This window comes from Mixophyes fleayi, chromosome 9 (assembly GCF_038048845.1).
Source record: "Mixophyes fleayi isolate aMixFle1 chromosome 9, aMixFle1.hap1, whole genome shotgun sequence".
NCBI classification, from domain to species: domain Eukaryota; kingdom Metazoa; phylum Chordata; class Amphibia; order Anura; family Limnodynastidae; genus Mixophyes; species Mixophyes fleayi.
In genome coordinates this window covers 127,729,172-127,748,037 of record NC_134410.1, presented here as the reverse complement: position 1 = coordinate 127,748,037, position 18,866 = coordinate 127,729,172, and the positions used below count along the sequence as shown (strand labels likewise).

The following is an 18,866-nucleotide window of genomic DNA, read 5'->3' as shown; positions in this document are numbered from 1 at the left end:
ACAGCACCTTCATAGGACTTTCTTGTTGTCCGCGCCGCTGTTTTAATCAGGCAAATTAGTTGTTTACAAGCAGAAAAGTGTTTGGATAAACAGTGCTCAAATGAAAGAGATAGGTTGTCCGTACTGTGATCCCGAACCTGCCACATGTTCAGTGAATCTTCTTACAGGAGACAATAAGCGGTTGTTACTCTCAGATATGGGCCTCAGCTTGTCTCCCGTGCTCCTAATCATCATTTGGGTAGGAAGAGCTATGTTGAAAACTTGCTCACTGGATTTTATTGTTTCTTAGGGCAATGAGTTTGCATTAATATATTCGGCATATTACATTGTTCGTCCTCTGTATTTCCACATACCGCTTAAAGGAAACTATCATTTTTAAATTGCATGAAACTACATGATCGAACTTTTCCAATTTTCTTTATTCATTTCTGTTTTGTTTTAATGCGTCTACACTTGTGTCGTTTAGGAAAATTAGTCAGATTGGGCTGTTTTGGAACTCGGGGTCTAACATCTTGGTCCAACAGGGCACCATGAGTGCGGTCAGATAATGACCTAATACATGGTCAGCATTTACTCTCTGTCCCAACAAGCATAAGTTGGTGATGTCATTTTGTGCCCTGAGATTTGCGAGCAGTTTAGTCTGAATTGACCTGATTGGCCGTGACATGTGCACCCATCAGAACCCTGTCATTCTGATACTTGGTGGGAAGAAGGGGATTAATATTAATCAATGCGTTTGGTGGATATCTCAATTTAAACAATTTACTTGTGTACCGTGTATTGGAGTCCCCGCTGAAGTCAGCGCATGCCTGCTGCTGAATCCAGGTATAGCTAACAAAGATAAACCACAGAATCTGCAAACTCGCAGTTCATCCTAATGTGTGCAAGTACATCTAGAGCATTTCAAGGTGGAAGCACCGCTTTACTTCAGTCTGTGAATACATCTGGGTGGAAACAGTAAAAGGGTCACATCAAACTATCACTTCAGCTCACCCCCGTTATTCATGTCAACATATCACAGTTTTCTCATTTATAGCTAATCATGAGAGTAGGGGATATGCCTAAAAATGTGCTCCACCTCTTTCTCTTATTGAACTAATCTTATCTGAGAAAATTAAATTTTCTTTCTTGAGTGTGTAGGTTGAAGCCATGAGCCCCTGACCCTCTCGACTCCTCCCATCAGCCAGCAGAATGTATGCCCCATGCAGATACCACCATCTTGGCACAAATCCAAGCATTTCTATGGGAAGCGAAAAAAAAAAGTGATGGGGGAGGGGATTTGCACAAAATTTGTATGTCACAAAACGGCATTTTGGCTGCAGGATGACACTTTTGCACAGTCATATTGTCAAAAAAAGAAAGTGTAAAGAAATAAGACCTTAGTTTATTGCAGGTTCCTATAGAGCACATGGAAAACAGTAATATCCCATCTCCCCTGTATCTCCTTATACACGGACCTGCAACAATCCATTTGTCTTTTCACATGAAGCTGGTACACACTTTCTTCATTGATGAAATAGTATGTGGTGCTCAGCTACTGTATGTACCATTTGTATCTACATTAAAGTATAATTTTAATCACCTATGTGATCCAAGAATAGTTTATTATTGGGCTACAGTAATTTGGTAGTTACAGGTGAAGTAAGATGGAAAAAGAACTTCCTCTATTGCTTTTACTAGTTGCCAGGGGCACTGTACACCGTAATCCCGGCACTATAAATAGAGGTTGATGACCTATTGATATATCTATTGATATACCGCAACCAATGGAAAAATGTATTTTTCTTGTTTCACAAGAGGCTCTAGAGCTTTGAAAATGCTGCATGCATCGTTTAAAAGACAAAATGCTTTTCCCACTCTTGCACCAGCCCTGCCATGTAGCCGGATCTATGTTCAGTTTGGCTACACATACTTGTGACTGAATTTGACAGATGTGACTGTTCGGTGTTCCGTCTACTTCCTAAGTGGCACAAGCACTGGTTTCACAGGTAGCAATCGTTATCAGTTTCCGCCAGCTTCCACAGACATCTGAACATTCCCATTGAGATACCGATTGGCTTTGCAGTAATATGTTACCTCTGTGTTAATAACTAAAGATCTCTTCTGTTAGTCTGATCTGTCATCTGTGCAATTACTGTGGCTACCATATGTAGTATCATTCCTGCAGTTCACCGATTCAGCTGGTTGCTAGGTAAATAGTTGCAAGCTTTCTTCAACTCTCAGTCTGACAATTCATTTGTGCAATCCCTTACCACACCCATGCTGCTAATCATCCTGCAGTTTCGGATTGGTGTTGCTGTCTTTATAAGCCTCTACCTGACAGCATACCTATGCTGGTTATTGTTTTTGCTTGACCTAGTGTGCCTTGTATCCTGACCTGTTTCGTTATTAGTGTTTGACCAGGATTGTTTAAAGGATTCTGCTGTCTTCTTCACTCCTGACTCTTGGTTTGTTAAGTGGATCTGCATATATATCTCTACCTGCCCTGACCCATGTCTTCTCTACTCCTATCTGTAATTTGCATTAACCCCTGTCTGTCAGACAGTTTGCAACACTATACTATCTGGTTGCTTACTACCTGCTACCATGTGCTGTTCATTTCACCAGGCAAGTGCCAGATCAGTCCATGTTAACCTCTGCCTGTCTGCCTCTGAGTTCTGTCAATATATCCTGGTTGCCCACTACCTGCTACTCCACTAGGCAAATGTTGTTCTCGGTTTATTTTATGAAACCATCAAGGTTGCTCTCTGTCTCCTATCGTGTTCTGTTCACTCTACCAGGCAATTGTAAATCAACAACTACTACTACCCAAGCTTAAGTCCTAGGGGCAACCGAGTATTGTGGAACATATCTCGTTCCTCAGAAAGGGAGCTGCTAAAGGTGAACATCTCAACAAACGGTTCTAGTAGTTGAGGATTACATACACATTGCCCTGAATACTCTGCTTATTGATCTTTGTGGCCACTTAGTCTACAATGACAGTATGTACGGGCATCCTTAGCCATAGAAATTGTACGGGAAACAATGTAAAACAAAACTTTTTCTAAATGAGTGTAATTTGTTAGGAAGCAATTAAATACAAGTAAAGTATTCCGCAAAGCAGATACATTACTGCGGAATGTCAGTGTGGAGCTTGGATTCTTGAAGGTGATCCGATATGCAGTGACCAGATGGAGGCTGTCATTACGGCCCAACACAGTAATTAATTGAAAAACACGTACACGAGAACCTTCTGAACCTAGGAGTATCAAAGGCAAATAATCCATTAAATCTGTCTTTCTAAAGACATAGCATTATGTTACTCTGCTCTAGTGATCAGAGACAACGTGGGATGACTAACACTTTCTGCACAGAGGCTGTTAGGGATTCCCAGTATGAATACTACCGAGAGCTGTGGTAGTGAAAGCAGAATGTCTTTATTATTTAACAATTATCACACAGGTATAACTAGGTGCAGTCAGTGGGATAAATAAGACAGATTTGTAAGGATAAGCAGGTTTGCTGGGAAGCTGGAGCACTGATGTCCAGGTATAACAGATGAAGCATGACACCAGGTCTGACAGATGAAGCAGGATTACCAGGTTTGGCAGATGAAGCAGGATACCAGAATTACCAGGTTTGACAGATGAAGCAGGATACCAGAATTACCAGGTTTGACAGATGAAGCAGAAGACACTGGATATCAGGCCCAAATGGTGAAGGTTACCAGGTTTAGCCAGGAGGCACAAGGCACTGAGTGATCCACAGGAGAAACAGGCAAAAGCAGTATCAGGCAAGCCAGGGGTCTTAAGCCTACAGATCCACAATATACCAGAGAGTAAGTAGGAGCAAGGTCAAACGCAGCCAGGATCTGGGTCACAAAATGAGGTGCAAAATGTAGGAACAAAGCAGGGGTCAAATACCAGTAAGAAGTCAGGATCCAAACAGGAGTTTTACAGAGACCAGCAACAGCAAGACAATCGAACAGGCACTAACCTGTTGGAAAAGGCAGTCTAATAAAGGCCAGACACAGGTGATCACGATCCTGATCAGATGATGAGGGTTAACCCCCTGCAGGCAAGAAGAAACTGTCCAGGTACAACAGCAACACCTCTGATGGCACAGGGGTACTGCAGGCCAAATTCAGAACAAGGACAGATACTTAACAGAGGCAAGGAATGGATTCTCAGCCATTGGAGTAATCCCAAAAAGATTTTGAAAAGATTTTGCAGTTGCTCAATCAATTTATAAAAAGAACAACAGAGCTTGTCTACAGGTCCAAATTGGAAATATCAAAGTTGTCCTTACGGATTCAGTAAAACTCTCCTCCTTCACCTTATCAGACCACCTCTTTATTTTGAGGAGGGAGTTTATAGAGTCCTCTTTAACTGTTCAATCAATATCTTTCTACAGCTCAAAGGAGGAGAGGACTCAATCTGAGGGTCTGATCCAGACTTTGGACCTGTGAAGTTTCTTAGATACTTCATCCACTTTTCATCGTTATGCTGTAACTTTTCTCCCTGGACATCCTGCTTTTCTACAGATGGATAAACTTATGCAATCTCGACCAATTGGGTCCAAGCAAACTAGCCCACACTCAGTCCTAACACTTGTAGCAGAACACTTACACTGTTACATTTACAGTTAGAAATGGCTCTATGTGAAGTGCGTCTGGATAATGTCCACATTACCCTTGGCCTTGTGTCATCCCTTTCTGGTTTGGGCCAGGGCAGCTTGTAGCTACTAAGCGGGGTTATTAGAGAAGCGATCTGACAAGGAATAACCAGTGCTTGGTGGTTTAGTGGAAACTCAGGAATTTATCTTCCTTGTAGAATTGCAACAAACAAAGTGACTATCCCGAGAAAAGCCCGGTAGCCATTTTGCACAAACACCCTGAAGTTATGTGGATATATATACTGTGCAAAAGTTTTAAGCAGGTGTGGAAAAAATGCTGCAAAGTAAGGATGCTTTCAAAAATATAAGTGTTAATACTTTATTTGTATCAATTAAAAAAATGCAAAGTGAATGAACAGAAGAGAAATCTAAATCATATCAATATTTGGTGTTACCACCCTTTGCCTTCAAAACAGCATCAATGTATCAACCCTTCTAGGTACACTTGCACATAGTTTTTGAAGGAACTCGACAGGTAGGTTGTTTCAAACATCTTGGAGATCTAGCCACAGATCTTCTGTGGATGTAGGCTTGCTCAAATCCTTCCGTCTCTTCATGTAATCCCAGTCAGGCTCGATGATGTTGAGATCAAGTCTCAGTGGGGCCGTATCATCACTTCCAGGACTCCTCTGTTCTTCTTTACGAAGAAGATAGTTCTTAATGACATTGGCTGTATGTTTGGGGTCCTTGTCCTGCTGCAGAATAAATTTGGAGCCAATCAGACGCCTCCCTGATGGTATTGTATGATGGATAAATACCGGTCTGTATTTCTTAGAATTGAGGACACCATTAATCCTGACCAGTGTTTTCTGCCTATTATCGGGCCAATCAAATGGTAAATGACCGAATCACATTAGTGTGTACACTGCAACAATGAATGATTATAGTTACAAAGCATATCGTATCATTGAACAAGACTTTTAAATTGAGCGAATAATCTCGTTCAATGATGTAAGGATGGCGTTCCAGTTCTGCAGTGTGTATGTACTCATGACTGCAGTGTCCATAGATCTCTATGGGGTGTGCAGAGTCAGGATCTTTGCTGCCGATGGTTATGACAGTAAATTGTGTAAAACCTTAATAGTATGTACACAGTGATCGGACTGAAGATCGGGACTTTGTTTTTTTTATTTTTTAGTCGCTGGTAAAATTGCTATAAATATTGCATCCTTAGGGGGGTATTCAATTGTTGCTTTTAACGCGCTAAAACAAAAAAAAACGAGCGCTCGAAAAATATTACAGTTTATACAGTAATATGCGCGTAAATACCGTTAATACGGTAGTCTACTCGCTGAATTTCATCTCGCAGCTCAGGGAGCTCAGGGAGCTGCGAGATGAAATTTAGCGAGTAATTACAGTATTAACGCTAATATTTTTAGAGCGCTCGTTTGAGAGCGTTAACGGCAACAATTGAATACCCCCCTTAGAATTTTCCTGTAGTGTATACCCAGCCTTAGACAGTCCGGGGTTCCATCCAATCAGTCATTTCTGGGATTTACCTGCCTGTTTACTATGTCGCTAACAGATACCAGTCGGGAGCCACATTGCAAGTCTATCTGTATGTAAGCTGTAATAAAGCAGATCACATTGATATACACTGAATAGATAAGTCATCTGGTATAAACGTGAGGAGTCACCAGGTTCTCGTCTAATGCTCATTATAACGTTTCTCATGGCGCTCAGCAGTGAACAGAGGAACTATATCACTTACTGTAATATGTATTTCTAGGAAGGTCAGAAACCTTTTCTGCATCTCGAAATAAATACAAGGTGTAAACAGCATCTATTTCTAGTGAGAATAAGGTCATACTTGTAAATGAGAGGAAAATGATGGAGATCAGTGGTAAACACAGTCATTTGTAAACCCATATGGAGTTGTAAATTGTCTAAAATGTATGTATAATATTTATACTTTGGTCATGGTCCCTCGCGCAGTACAGTAACCCACTCAGTACAGTACAGTAACCCACTCAGTACAGTACAGTACAGTAACCCACTCAGTACAGTACAGTAACCCACTCAGTACAGTAACCCACTCAGTACAGTACAGTAACCCACTCAGATCGCTGCTTCTACACATCTAACGCATGTGATCGCATCACAAAGCACCGTTATTAATATAATGCACAGCAGTTTATGCAGACTTTATAGTCACTTAGATATTGCAAATCAAATTGTATCTGCTGCCCCCACATAAATCTACTATCTATGTCTGTCTTTAAAATGTCAGATAAGATTTTGTCTGGGTGACTGTGTGCGGTAAACATAGAAAAGCTGATGTAAGAACCTATTTTAATCTTCTCCCAATAGCTGCAGCAACACAAGTCGGCTCTCTTTTTACCCTATTAGAATGCTGTTCAATCTGTCTCCTCGCTCATTTGTTGAACTAGTTACAGAAAAGCTAGAACAATAGATGAAGGAAGAATTACTACAATTGGTAAGCTTTTTTGAAGCTTACAACAACCATTCCTTATGTATGGCTATAAATATGTATAGATATAAATAGAGATACGTACCATTGAATTAGAGAGTGTTAAAGGGGCACTTGAGCCTTAATTGCAAGATAATTCCGATACATATAATATCGTCCTAGACAGAAATCCTCTGTTACTTTACAACATCTTAATGTGGTGTTTCCAAAGACCTTGAAATATGCATCCCAGAATGTGCAGACAATTGGGCACACTTGTGCAATAACAGAATCGGCGTGTTTTTACTTTTTCTGCAGTTCATAAATTACCCTTAGAGGGATATTTACTAAACTGCGGGTTTGAAAAAGTGGAGATGTTGCCTATAGCAACCAATCAGATTCTAGTTATCATTTATTTAGTGCATTCTACAAAATGACAGCTATAATCTGATTGGTTGCTATAGGCAACCTCCCCACTTTTTAAAACCCGCAGTTTAGTAAATCTAGCCCTTAGTATCTCTCCCGTACCCTTTCTGAGTAATTTCTGTCTGTCCAAAACAAAAATATGGTTAAGGCGCTGCTGCAGGATGTTGCATTTTGGCATCTTTGGCTTTAGTCCCAAAACTGTCTGCGACTGATAAGTCAACGAGAACCAACCAAAATCCGGTATTCTCATACCCATCATTTTCTGTAGCTAGTTCAATAAAAATATCTTGACATAGATTTAAGTTCTTATCACACACAAACAGAGAGCCTGATTCATTAAGGAAAGTAAGGCAAACAATTGAGTAAGTTTTCTCCTGAACAAAACCATGTTACAATGCAAGGGGTGCAAGTTAGTTTATTATTTTGCACGTAAGTTAAATACTGACTGTTTTTTCATGTAGCACACATATACTTGATAGCTTTATTTGTACACTGAAATTTAAAGTTGATCTAGGACATGCCCTACCCCACCTATAAATCTGCCATCACATTTTAAATTTACCTCCCCCTCCAATGCAATATGGTTTTGCCAAGGGACAAAGATACTCATTTTTTTGCTTTACTTTCCTTAATGAATCGGGCCCATAATGTCTCCGACTCTTCTGTGCTCTGTGAGAGCAGAAAGTAAAACAATGACTCATTTGCTTTTGTACTTCCATGACATTTCCAATACTGATTGTACCTGAAGGGGATCAGACACACACAGTAATTTAGGAAATGCCAAAGAAAAGAACAGTTTGCAGGGGACAGATAAATAAAATATCCGAATTTGTCTAGCGCAAAAAATACGAGCAAGAAGGATAAAGAGTCGCTCTTCCTCTGTGCAAATATCCTCACGGTGTCCGTTCCGCTTGTCTCAGCCTCATTACATCAATCATCACCGGCTTAAGGCTCCGAAAAGCACCGGCACAGACAGATGTTAGACTTGTCTTGGGATTAGAAATATCTGTTTTCATTAAGTATAAATTAACGTAATCACCAGGTACGAGAGATAAGAAGTACAAACAGCGTTCCCTACAGCGCTCATTAAAATTCTGCTTAAAACCGTGCCTATATTTTCTGCGATTAGCTCTTATATCCGTTGTACATTCTGTGACAGTGACAGACGCGGGTGGACGGAGGACAGTCATCTATGGTGTATTTTCTAAATCCTACTTCTGATTTTCACAAATGATTTTATCTAAGCACTTTAAGCAATAATTAGTCGCTGACATTGAACAATTTTGCATACAGAAAATGTACAGCGAGGAAAGTGCACTTATGTTTCAATGCGATAGCATATCCTCACGTAGAGCGTACTAAATGTAATTTAGTGAAGCATTGTTTGATATATGACTTTTCCCACAGTTACCAAGCTCATTAAATTACACTGCCATTATGCAGTATTAAGTTCCAGGACCGAACGCTGCAGAAGAAAATTGATACTCTTATATGTTATCTTTTTTATGCCACAGCATAAATTTCTTTGTACGTGGATAACAAAATGTACGTTATTTGAAACCCTTAAAATAATATTTCAAGGCTTCACATTTCACTGTACAAAATGTAGAGCAGGACCAGATATGTATATAATTACTGTAATTATGGTCTGTACATGTCCGCATGCAGCTTATACTGAATACATGGCTATAGCTTCCTGACAGACTTTAGTGCTATCCAGGATGGTCTGTATATCAAACATGTAGAGTAATTTATTTTACCTGCTCTTGGAGTGTTGGACCCACCAGTAGCCAATCACAGAGCACCAGACTGTTCACAGGACTAGACCAACTTTTAGGCAATCAGAGACTAGAACATTCACATGACTATATCAGCCTATAGCCAATCAGAGCATTAGAACAAACACAGGACTAGATCAAGCTGTAGCCAATCGGAGCATTAGAACATTCACAGAGTGAGACTAACTTTTAGACAATCAAATCATTGGAATATTCATATGACTAGATCAACCTGAAGCCAATCAGAGCATTAGAACATTCACAAGACTAGACCAACTTGTAGCCAATCAGAGCCTTAGAACATTCCCATGACTAGACTAACATATAGCCAATCAGAGTGTCAGAGCATTCACAGGGAACCTGTAGCCAATCAGAACAACAGAATATCTGAGCAGTCACTGGACTATACCAACCTGTAGCCAATCAGAGCATTAAGACATTTACAGCACAACAGATAATGGTGATGTCACCGTAGGATAAATCTGCCTCTTTATTATATATCCCTCCCCTGTCTGCTCTGTATCATTTACAGATGTATAATGTATATGTTCAAAGTTTGAGGTAAAGTAGAATATATGATGACGTTATTTATGTTCGTCTTATCCTGCACGTGCTGGACGGTGTTATTGCAGTGATATATTTTCTATATATCTGCTGGAGAAGGTTTTACAGTGGAGAGGAAAGGGATTATATTGAGTAATTATTGCCTTGTAGCACACGCAGTGTTTCATTCTTTCAGTATTTATTAAAGTAATGCATTATTTATGTAATGTATGGGTGTTTGTCATTTCCCTTATATTAAAACTTCAGTCAGAAAAGATATAAACAACAAACACCTTTCTGCTTCTCTTCTGCACCAGTTCTTAGCTGACAAAGCAAAATAAAGGGCAAATGGAAAGGACAAAGGAAAAGAATACTGAGAGCATATATTCACTAAGCTGGACACATTGTGTAGAGTACAGACTGAGTATGCGACATGATGGGTAGAATGAGGGATATAGACAGGAGATGTGATGAATGTAATGGGGGGGGATACAGACGGGGGATGGGTCAGATTGGGGGATACAGACGGAATAGGATGGCTAGAATGTGGGGGATACATATACAGAAGGTAGGTTGGATGGGGGATACATATACAGAAGGTAGGTTGGATGGGGGATACATATGCAGAACGATTGATTTCGTTGTCCTATTAAATGTCATTCTTTATATCTCCCCTCAATGTATTAGCGTTAGTCCAAGAACAAATAATGCATCAATATTAATCCTTGCTTTTCATATTAAACATGAATTATTGAACACAATAATTATTTATGTTCAGAGTTTCCTCTATGAGAATAATCACATTAATTAATAAACTGTTTGGCAACAAAATTCCTGGAGATTAACAGAGACTACGGTTTGTTCTTGCCAAACTGCATAAACTATTTAACCCCATTGCATTCGGCAGTTCCATCCAACAGACCCCCATCAGCATAAACCCCCGTTTCCTCTCCCCCTAGTGGCAGGTGCTGGTACTGTATTTACAATAAAGAGATGTACATTTTTTATTCATCTCTCTTAATTGATCAGATTACAGGCCAAGATTGTGATATATTTGGTTCTGCTGTCTTGTTAGTGGAAAAAAACATTTGAATCATTCAGTATTGAAATAATAATAATTAATATGGTGAAAGTAAGATTTGCCTGAATGTGTAGGTACGACAGTTAAAGCCACTTTTAAGGGCATATTCAATTGTCGGAGGAAATGCAGATAATGTTGCGGCGTAAAAACCGTTATTACGGTAGTTTTCTCGCTGGATTTCAGCTCGCAGCTCCCTGAGCCGCGAGTTGAAATCCAGCTACGTAATAACGGTAGTAGTTTTAACGTCGCGGAAAACGGCGACAATTGAATATGCCCCTTAGAGCTGATCTTTCCATGAAGTGATAACTTCATATTTATTAAAAGTGAATGTTTAATTTTCACTTACACTGAGCTTCAGCTGAACAGTCAAGAAATATTGACACAGAGAAGAAATAATTACAGAAAGAGGTATAATGATTATAGATGTCCATTGTAGGTGTTCAACCAGGAACAAGCGTCCGGCATCAGTGCAGAATATCCCAGGCCTAACACCCTTTAGAGGAAGGGGACCAGGGTACTTGTGTGAGCCCACTGGAGAGATGTCATAGTGTCTTTTGTACTGAATCAGCCCACATAAGATTTTGCAACTTAAATGCACAATATGTACTTGTTACGTACAGTAGATGGCAGAAGCACTACAAAGTAAAGGTTATTCTAATGTCTGTTTTTATTCAAGGGCACATATTATATAAATGCCTGCACCTATCAGTTGAGGGCCCCATAGGTATGATAAAGCCTTGCTTTATATATGTATGTATGTATATAAAATAAATGCGCATCTCTATGCTCCCGATCTGACTTATTTGCTTTTTTTAAATAAAACAAAGAATAAAACTGAATGGGAGCAGCCCCCCCCCCCCCCCCCATGTCACGTGACCGCCTCTGCACAATGCAGATAGGTCACGCTACACAACCAGTCAGAGGGGAAGGGAAAGGTAGGGCAAGGTATTTGTGCTAAAGATAGGCTAGTGATTGGGTACATGTGGGGGAAGTGTGAGGAACGTATGAGTGGCATATGAGGGAGGTCGGAGGGCATGTGGGGGAGGTGTGAGTGGCATGTGGGGGGGGTCTAAGTGGCATGTGGGGGGTGTCAGTGGCATGTTGGGGAGGTGTGAGTGGCAGGTGGGGGACAGTGGCACATGGTGGGTCTGTGTGGCAGATGGGAAGGTTCTGTGTGGCATGGTGGGTATGTCTGAGTGGCATGCAAGGATGTCTGAGGGCATATTTTGGAACAAGTTAGGGGCATGAGGTGGGACAGATTTAGAATTGAACCCCCAAAAGGGCTTATTACCCTATAATAATACGTCACCATATATATATATATATAAATACATATATATATATACATACATACACAGAAGATTTGCTCAGTATCCACGCACTGCAGCTCATGGAATTCCTGTATGATGCACCTACCTGCAGTCTTGTGTGCGGTCGCTCTGTTCATGAATAAAGTAGGTGTTTTTGTTTAAGAAAAGAGAGATTTGGAGTCTGAGATAACCTGAGCTGTTTTCTTCCGATTTACATCAGTTCTGTGTTTGCAAGAAAAGTGGAGAATTTACTTTTGTGGGTTTTTTTTAATGATTTTGTTTTATACAAACATCCAAAGGAAATTGGAATTGTGCGGAATAATGTTGACACTGCGGTTTGTTTAGTAAACAACTTGCACTTTCCATTAAAAAGGACTTTACTGGGGCGCAAGATTGGTGCATCTTCCTTGTACTGAGAACGAAGCAGTACAAATTGTACAAAAGAAGCAGTCGTACCATTTATAACCATAGTTAATATTTTTAATAATAACAACAATATGATTTTATTCTACCGAAATGTAACTGAGGCTAATAAATGGTTATAGGGATAACATGTAATAATGTTTTTAGTTTTCACAATGGTCCATGATCATGGAAAATGGCGCGATGTTGCTTAGTGTTACCACCCTGCTAACGTATGGCAGATCATCTCTCTGACTTACATTATATGCATTACGGGAGGGACTGCTCAGATGTTAAATATCCCTGTTTTTTCTAAAGAACTTTCTCTCTGTCCCCAGGCCTCACTCTTCGGACAGCGGACTGAACAGAAAAACAGATCCCCAAACAGGAGCCACCGAACCGGCTGAGTCGGAGGGAAATCTTAGCCCGGAAAACAATTTGCCATCTCTTTGTCTCAAACAAGTCTTTCCAAAGTACTCCAAGCAGTTTAGCTACCTGCGGGTGGTAGAGCGGATTGCTGCCCTGTTTATCCGATTCCTCGGGATGAAAGGTACCATGAAGATGGGTCCGACAGGATTCCGGACCTTTATAAGGTTGGTGAGTGGAGGAATAGGTGACCTCATGGTCATTTCTCTTCACAAAATTTATATATTGTTGAGTATTTTGCATTTTAAACATTGTATAGAAGAATTTGAACTAGACTGTGTCACTTTTTCTTAGATCTCCGAAAGGTGTTTTGGTGAACGATGTCATATTTTTGTGAAAGGCCATCACTGATGAGTTAGTAGTCTGTCTTATTAGCAGCAATGTATAGATATAGAATGTTCTTCATAGAACCATTCAGCAGTGATATAGCAGGAGTGTTACAAGTTAGTATAAAATAGCCATTTATTCCTTTCATGAATGACCAGATGTCTCCTGTCTGTAGCGTTCATACAATCCTTTCATTGTTCGTGTTTAGTTCTATGTCATATAAGGTTATTGATGAGTAATAAAACCCTGGATCATCTCTGAGAACTGGCTGCATGTGGGCGACATGCGCCATATTGTATATTACATATGATCTTATAAACTTTGTGCTCTCTTTAGCTGCAACAATCCTGTAATACATAGGTACATAGTTCTGCCCTCAATCCCCTGGGGGGGTACCATACTGTGCGTCATTACTCTCTTCCGTATGTTGGCGATGAGACAGAGGAAAAGATACATTTGGTCACACAGGAAACATCAAGCAATTGGCTCAATTTCTTCCATGTGTGTGGCCCCCAAATCAGGTGCATTACCTTATAATGATTATATCCAAATTTTAAGATCAGTGTGGCTGAAAATGCATCTCTACCGCTGCATAGTACCACTACTATTATACTGTAAACTAGATGTGATTCTCAGTATCTGTTCTTACTCTGTATGTGGACAGTTGCGCAGTATCTCTTCTCTTGGTCTATATACTGCATGTGATTCTCAGTACACATCAATGACATACAATAAGAAAAGGAAACATAACAATCACGTACTATGATATCTAATGAGATAGGAGTCAGAAGCTATACAAGGTGGAGATCTTCCATAGACTTTGAACTTGTACTGTAAAGGTAATATTGTACCGGCAGAAAAGATACTGAAGATACTGAGAGGAAACGGGAGGAGAGGACAGATGACGGTATGGGTGCTCAAGGAAGGGCACAAATAGTCACAGAGGAATGTTGCCCACTTTGAAAACCCAAAGTGCTGCTTTGACACCCCACATATGTCAGACAAACAACTACCTCTGCTGCTCAGGAAGAAACCAAGATATAGTAAACCCAACCCTTGTAGTTCAATGTGTCATCGGCACCATAGAGATATCGTCAGGTCGTCAACTCTGTAAAGGCCAAATAACTCCAAAATCAGTGCGCCAGGGTTCCCAGAATCTCATGAACTGAGTTTCGGGATGTGAATAACAATGTTGATGGATGGAGGGTCATTTACAGAGGTTCTCCAAAGTCTGCTCCTCACTTAAGTTCATGAGGTCATTCCTCATGAATGTTATAGAGGGTGGAGATGAAGTCCTATGGATTGGGTACGCATGAAGTATAGAGATCACACAGTGCTCCGTGTCCTCGGAATGATATTTCCTGTAGAATTTACGAATCTGGAAACATGTATTCATTATTTATCTGTCTTTATTCTGTATAAAACATTCATCTGTAATATACACTAGTAACAATGAGATAGTTAGTTCCACTGTACATAACGTGAAGGTTTACATTTCTCCAGACTCCATGTAACAAATACACAAGAACATTTCCTGCCATATTTATAACGCAGCTCAGAAATCCAACCGATAATTATTCGATTTCAGATGTAAATGACATTTAATGACACTTATTTAATTGAGGAGTTTTCTTTAGTTCCATTTTACAATATTTCAGGGCATAAAATACATTGTTTCCAATGTTTTTTCTAGGAAACTGCTTTCAGAGTGAAAATGTTTCTGGAGTTAATTTGTATCACTCTATTCATTTATATTTATTCATGTAAATATAACGAAGCCGCCAGGGACACAATTTATTATTTAATATAAAGGTACCCAGTTGTTTATATCAATAAATACGGTTGTGTCCTGATAACTCCCGAGAGATTTAGTTTTCCTAATTACGGCTGTCACATATTTACTTGTATCCAATTATAGATAGAAAATAGCCACATAATCCACCTCTGTTTACTCTCCTCTCTGTTTGTGTTTCTTGGACTTGTCAACAAGGTTTTGCAGATAAATTTATGTAAATTCTATTCTCAGACGCATTTTTTTTTATCCTTATCAGAAAAATAAATGGGAAAGCAATTGCCCAATTTCCCCTTATGTTTTCCTGTAAAAGTCAAATTTTATTGTGTTTGTTCAAAGACTTTTTTTTTCCCTGGTAACTTTGCTGTTGTTTTATACGTTTTTTGGGTATTTTAATGAAAGAAAATTCAAATTAAGTAATATGAAAAGGCTTAAAGCTGCGATACCCCCTAGAAAAAATATATATATTTTTTGTAAGGTGGCCCCTCCCCCAAACAGGAGCCCACTAGAGATTGTGGCTTGTGATTGGTCCTCTCGCTCACCCCCTCTGCAGTTATTTAAAGATGGTTAACATTAATTCACACCAGCAGAGGCAGCCCCCTGGGAGAAGGGTCAAATTAGCAGGAACTCTCTTTTAATCCTTGTACCTCAGTCCTAAGATCACAAGATGCATTCTATGGATTGCCATGTGACCGGGCCTTCCCGTAGGCTACACAATCGGACCTTTCTCTGGTTGGTCTGACAGTTAGCATCCACTTTCTGCTTCCTTCACCTCCGTAGAATCCCCCCCCCCCCACCCGTTAGTGTACGTGAAGGGTACATTAACCCTTAAGAGACTTGTTATATTACTGTAATGTTTGAGTTAGCTTATTAATGGTTTGGTAATAATGCGTTTAGGGGCCAGATCACCCTTATACTGATCACCCTTATACTTTTCAGATCTATCTCCTTTACCAGTTTATATGATTTTTTTAAACTTATATATGCACCCCAATAAGCTTTATAGTTTTAATAGCACCCCAATCCAGGAGTGCTCCCTTGTCTTGGCACACTAGTATCATACATGGAGGAAATACTCGCTGTACTTTAATTTAGGACAACAACCATCCTCCCCGTTACGCCCAATACAGTTGGCAAGAGTGGCATCATCATAATGATGTATGAAACTCCCCTGCAACTGTTAGGTAACTCTCCCGCCACACCATGGCAGCTGTTTTCCTGGGCAGTCAGCACGTCACACAGAACACAAAGCAGCGTTTAATCTTTCAAGGCCTCACAAACCATCACATCAGGCTGTCACTTGCTGCCATGTAAGTTGCTGTCTTTAAGGACACCTCGGCTGACGACCTTGGCAAATAACTTTGCTATTGCCACTTATAATAATGAACTAAGGATATGCAGAGATCATAGGTGCTTAGCGCAGAACGTCGAGGAATAGAAGGAAAGATTTATGAAGGGGAGGGGCCAAATAAAACATGTTTCCGTTGCAAAAATACAAGAGGCAAAAAAAATATTTTCAGCAATGTCCCTTCTCCTTGTAATTACCCTTCTGTTGTAATGTAGAGAAATGTGTTCTAGTAAATAAGATATATATTTGCCTCAAGTCCTGTCCTTAGACATGTGGGGACATTGGGTTTCCGCCATCTACACCCCACCAAGACTACCCGCCGACCAACGATGTACTCATGGCTAATCATTCTTGACCTCACTGTCGTTTTCAATCCAGTCAAACTTCCCTCTTTCCTGGGCAGCCTTCTCTCCTGGTACATCTCCTACCTCTCTAAATACTCCTTTCTCTGTCACTCTTGGCACATCCTCCTGTCCACTACTTCTCTCTGTCTCCTGCAGTTCTCCCTTTGTACATCTTCTCTTGGTGACTCATACACTGCTTTGGCGTCTACTACCAACTGTACACAAACAGCATCCAGATCTACCTCTCCTCCCCTGGCCTCTCTTTCTCTTTTATCCCATGTATCCCGTTGCCTCTCCACCATCTCCCAGCCATACCTAAAGCTCATTATCTTCCATCCTTCCAGTGTCAGTAGCCCCCTCTAATCTCAATCATCATTAAAAGCATCACAATGTTCCCAGTTACTCATGCCCGCTGCCTTAGTGTCAGCCCTCAGCTTGATCACACACGTCCTGACCCTTGTACTGTCATCTCACCTCCGGAATTTTGCCAGGATACTCCCCCTTATCCATTATCACAATATTTCCCATATTGACTACTTGAACCTCCTGCTCTCTGGAATTTTCCTCACCTTTCTACAACCACCACAATCCGTTCAAAATGCCATGGGGAGGCTGGGTTTCCTCTCTTGCCGCCCCACATCCATTGAACCACTCTGAAAATACCTACATTGCCTCCCCATTACCTCCAGAATACTATTTAATCTACTCACCCCCACTTTGGACATACTACCCCCCAACCTGATACTATTGTGTTTGGTTGTTCTACCAGCTACAGTCATATCTCCACTCTTACTGGATCCAATTCTCAAATCTCAGCATCGCCCTCTTCCTCTACACTGCAAGATCTAACGAGCATGGCCCTCTCTACCTTATCTCATATCTGCACCTCCTTTGTCTACCTCTTATCTATTTTGTGCTATGTTTATTCATGACTTGTGTTATAAATGTTTGATATACTGGGTTTCTGGTGCTGCAGAGTTTTGTGGTCTTACAACTACAAGATGATGATGATAATTCTGGAGGTCTGTGAATGTTCTGTCTTATTGCCATCTTTTCATTACCGATAATAGAAGAAAACCAGTGCTAGGCTTTATTATTTTCTGACCTGTGGGTTTTTCAGTGTTGATCATTTCTGAGAATCCATAAATCCGAGTAATTTCAAAGTTAATACTCCTGGTTTCCAGAAAGTCAATATCAGCTGCTCAGACCGATGAACCTCTTCCCATCCAGTAATCTTTCCTTGAGTATGTTTTCAAATTGATTAAGTTAAGACAAGCCAGCTCTTCAGAAAGCAGAGAGAGGGATTTTTTGCTGTTGTGGTGTTTTTTATATTTCAGGATAATTGTATTTCATTTATAAGTCTTCAAACCAGGTAAAGAAAGTGTAAACTTTATATAGAAGTTATTGGGATTAGCACACTGAGCTTGGGGAATACTTTGCAGGAGGAATAGTTTCGATCCTTGATTTCTATATAAAATATTCTCTGTTGTCTTTGAGGCTCACCAGGCCAGTGAGGGACCTTATTCTCATCTATCCCCACTAAAAAATGTCCCACAAAATAAAGATGGTGAAATGCGTTGTAACAAAAATGTCCCAATCTCCCTGCTGCAGACTCGGATTTTAGTGTAATGTTTCCTAAGACGTTACCTCGCCCAGGCCTCTGTCTCTGTTCTGAATATGTTAGACAAAGTGAAAGCTTAGGGTGGAATAATTTCAGTATCACAGTGTAACTTCATAGACAATATCTTTTGTCAAAGGCTAAAAGGTTCTTTTCTGCTAATTTGTGTTTTGTAGGTATTTAGTAATCAGGCCCTGTCTGTCTGTGTGACATCACTCATCTATGTAACTTCTAACAGTTACTGAAAGCAAAACACCCCAAGAATCGCCTAATAGAAAAGACACTTTTGCAGAAATTTGCCCATTCTGCTTTACAACCCTTCTAGCTAAGTGACCTGTAAAAGGGAGATGCCAAACCCGGAGACGGCTGTCACCTACAGTGTCCGGCATATCTCCTGGTGCTCTGCTA

At 40.3% G+C, this 18,866-nt stretch overlaps 1 protein-coding gene across 5 annotated transcripts in view; it reads left to right on the top strand.

Annotated features, from left to right (window-relative positions):
• Nucleotides 1–18,866, top strand: part of TTLL11 (tubulin tyrosine ligase like 11) — a 125,227-nt gene that overhangs the window by 88,557 nt on the left and 17,804 nt on the right. For 3 of the 5 annotated variants that reach the window (XR_012678981.1, XM_075185681.1, XM_075185682.1), the window contains exon 7: nt 12,942–13,196. Coding sequence is in view for 4 of the 5 variants with exons in the window: in XM_075185681.1 (XP_075041782.1) it covers nt 12,942–13,196 (255 nt within the window). In the remaining variant the exon portion in view is untranslated. Of the gene's footprint in view, nt 1–12,941; nt 13,201–18,866 lie in introns of all 5 variants that reach the window. The other 2 variants (XM_075185683.1, XM_075185685.1) reach the window with 1 other exon arrangement.